Source organism: Sinocyclocheilus rhinocerous, unplaced genomic scaffold (genome assembly GCF_001515625.1).
Source record: "Sinocyclocheilus rhinocerous isolate Xijiao unplaced genomic scaffold, SAMN03320098_v1.1 scaffold683, whole genome shotgun sequence".
Taxonomy (NCBI): domain Eukaryota; kingdom Metazoa; phylum Chordata; class Actinopteri; order Cypriniformes; family Cyprinidae; genus Sinocyclocheilus; species Sinocyclocheilus rhinocerous.
In genome coordinates, this window is record NW_015642819.1 from 363,036 (window position 1) to 366,671 (window position 3,636).

Here is a 3,636-nt window from a genome sequence, read left to right on the forward strand (position 1 = left end):
GGCGTGTTTAAACGAGGCGTTTTAGGAGGGCGTGGACAAGTCTTTTATAAAGAATATCTCTTTGGGTTTGAGACTTTAGTCTTTGCAACTTTAGGGATCTTATCTATGCACGAACAGCTTGTAACACTCCAAAGAGAAAGGAAAATTTGAAATTGCATCATATGACCCCTTTAAATAAAAAAACTACAATAGAATATGAACAATACAAGAGACACTGGAACTGGCCTTAAGTGAGTAACATAGAATGTCAATATTTACTATAGTTAGCATTATAGAGGCAGTATAGATTACACGATATATTGAGCCAATACAGAAATCTAGTCAATACAGAGTCAGTATTGGGTATAGTTCGAATATAGTCACTACGGTATTGCAAGTGTAGTATAGAGAGTCAGTAGTTAGTGCATAGCCAGAATAGAGTATGTGCTGTATAGTACATAGGCATTATAGAGTAGAGCCTTACCAACACCTCGTTGCAAATATCGCGTAATTCGGCCTCCACCTTCTCCCTGTACTCCTTCACCATCTGAAGCTTCTTGTCGTTGCCCTCGGTTTTCTGTTCAATACTCGAGATAACCCTCCAGGCCGACCTCCGGGCCCCGACGACGTTCTTGTAGGCGACGGAGAGCAGGTTCCTCTCCTCGTTGGTGAGCTCGACTCCCTGCTCCGTCACCTGCTTCATGCACGCGGCCATATCATCATAGCGCTCCGCCTGCTCCGCCAGCTTGGCTTTCTGAATCAGCTCCGTCTTATCCATGATTTAATCGCACGACGCGGCCGTTTAAACTCCGGGAAATTGCGAGTCCGGCAAAGAGGGAAGGGAGAGAAAACCAGTGTGTAAAGGGGGGAGAGAAGAGGCAGGCTGGCCGAAGCAGTGAGGGTGAAGCGATCCAGAAGCACCTGAGGAGAAATAAAACCTCAGATATCACTAAAGCATTTTAATTCATAACATGTTCAGAATGGACACAGATTTAGGTATATGGTATTTTAGCATATTGTCCCGGCTATAAGGTTGTCAAAGAAGAAGTTTTATGTTACACAATACATATTTTAACATGTGCTTTTAAATCACGTGAAGCAGTTTAGAGGCATGCATCATTATACGTTGATCGCTACTGTTACTGCAAAAAATTGAACTTATTTAAATCACAAAATAAATAGCATGGCGATTTTAATATCAAACATAAACTCTTACTTTTCTCCTGCTCTGGTTACTCACACGGTCTAATCTAATTCTGTCTATAAACCAGCCAATGGCTAACCTGCTATACTAACGGACCGCGACGAGCGCCACGATTCCGTCACTTCCAGCTAAGCTGTCCGCGATTCATGTAGAATAGATAACTTAAACATTGTTTAAGGTAAATAATGTAAATAAATAGCAAGTTATTGCATTGGTTTTGAATAAACCGTAGTTCACCTGATAGCGCGTGCAATTTATTTGGTTAGCTTGTGACAGCTAACGACTGCACTCCTGTCTAACATGGCTTTTTTCGAAATAACGCCTGGCAGAAAACATTATCATATTCATTATATAACTGGAGTAAGGAATCATATACGACGGGGAAGAACAAGAGGTAAGAAAAAATTCCCACCTTGAAGTATGGTACCAATCAGCTACTCCACGAAAGCTATATCCGCTTTGGGTTGGAGGGAGAAAAGATTCGCCTTCACCTCAACCGACCTTGAAAGATGGGCGTGGCGTTTAGAACACAAGTCCTATCAAGTCTCAGATATGCCCTGCTTTCTAACGTCAGTCAACCTAAATTGGCCAGTAATCGATAAGGCTTTGAAATAAGGGCGGGGTTTGAGGAGGACCACTCTGAGACCATGGGGTTTACACCATAGACATAATAAATATAAGTATTTATTATGTCTATGGTTTACACCAATTAGAACAATTAGAGCAAGTGAGAGGACGTCATCATCACGATGGTTACGCCCCCCCCCCCAATGCTACACTGACAGCCCACCTGTCCATTAATTTAATCAATATGTTAATAGATCATGCATTATAAATGTTTTCACTGATGATGTACCGATTTACAGAGAACATCAAAGGCAAACATGTCACATTTAATACATACAATGAGTGAATTAAACAAAGTCTGCAAAATGGTTGTAAGAAGTAACACTCACTTTGTGTTCATGCCAATGATCCATAGCTTAAAAAAAATCTAAATACAGTTTCTAATGTTTCCATTAAGTTATGAAAAAGTTATTTATGAATGCTCTCTGAACATTCAAAATGTCCAGTTTTTTTTAAAGGTTATGCGAACGTTAAGAGAATGTTTCCTGTTAGCTGGATTATTCATTGTGCTTGATTTAAGATGTTGTGAAAAGTTATGTGATACGGTTATGAGCTTTTTTCTGTCTAAGACATTAAATGCATCCAAGTAAAGAAAAGAAACACTCACATTTGACTTTTCAATTGAAGCATCCAAAACTGAACCAACAAAAGGAATTAAATGGGGACTGGATTGAAAATAGTGGACCTTTAGCTCCAGGTCAGACTCGGCTCCGGTCTGACTCCACAGTAGGTCACATGGCCTGCTCTGAAACAGGAAAAACTGCGGATCAGTTACCGGGAATGATCTCTTGCCCTGTAATACCTGTCAGTACCGGTACCTTCTCCGACTCCTTTCTGCCTCTCACCTGTGCGCTGTCGTTGTCATTTGCACGTGGTGGTTGTTTTGGTCCTGTCAGTTTCAGACACGCATGGTGGAGCAATCAGCGCGCACTCGCGGGGCGGCGCGCTCTATTAGCCCGCACCTGGTACTCATTCCCACTTCCTATATATTCCTGTCTTTGTCTTTTTTTCGGCGTGGGTATGTCTTATGTCTTTATGTGGCGTATGGGCGCGCTTTTGAGTTTTCACTCTCCTCTACACTCTCTGCACTGTTTCCAGGATCCTCAGGCGAGGAATTAGTATCGCGACTGTGGACAGTGAGGCCGGATTGGGAGTACGATTCTGGACGTTTTCCGGTATTCCTCTCAGCCCCCTGTCTCGGTGAATGCGTGCGCAGGGAGCGCCACACCACTGCATTCCCCTAACTGTGGTGTTTCACGCCTTTGCTGGCTTGGTGTTCGGAATAAAGTCTATTTTTGTTTGAACTGCATTTGAGTCCTCCGTCCATTTCCTGACAGAACATACCCACCAGTTATGGACTCAGCTGAAGATACGGAGGTCCGCCGAGCACTCGTTCAGCAAGGCATCCTCCTGGGACGTCAACAGGAGGAGATAACTGCATCTCATCAGGCCATGACTAACATGTCACAACAGATTGCCGCAATCTCCCAGCGCCTCGATCAGGTTCAGGTCGGCCCGCAGGCAGGTCGCACGGCCGCTGCGTCGGCGGAGGAAGAGGCACCCGCGTCACGCCGGTCCGAGCCCCTCCTTAATCCTCCGGCTCCGTACGCGGGTGAGCCCACTTCATGCCGTTCCTTCTTATCACAATGCTCCCTGACCTTTTCACTACAGCCTTCCTGCTTCCCCACTGAGAGTTCCAGGGTCGCCTTTGTGATAATGCATCTGGCTGGGGTGGCTAGAGAATGGGGAACGGCTATGTGGGACAATAGGAGCGAATGCTGCAGTTCCTACACTAGTTTCTCCCAGGAGCTACGGAAGGTCTTTGA

The 3,636-nt window shown here is 44.5% G+C and overlaps 1 protein-coding gene across 2 annotated transcripts in view; it reads right to left on the reverse strand.

The window, feature by feature from the left end:
• Window positions 1-1,710, reverse strand: part of LOC107756586 (14-3-3 protein beta/alpha-A-like) — a 21,800-nt gene extending 20,090 nt beyond the window's left edge. Inside the window, exons 1-2 of one of the 2 annotated variants that reach the window (XM_016573759.1) lie at window positions 1,596-1,710; window positions 464-900 (exon numbers count right to left, since the gene is read on the reverse strand). In XM_016573759.1, coding sequence (XP_016429245.1) covers window positions 464-757 — 294 coding nt within the window. In that variant the 5' untranslated portion in view covers window positions 758-900; window positions 1,596-1,710. Of the gene's footprint in view, window positions 1-463; window positions 901-1,420; window positions 1,554-1,595 lie in introns of those variants that run through there. The other variant, XM_016573760.1, reaches the window with a different exon arrangement.
• Window positions 1,711-3,636: the final 1,926 nt, after the last annotated feature.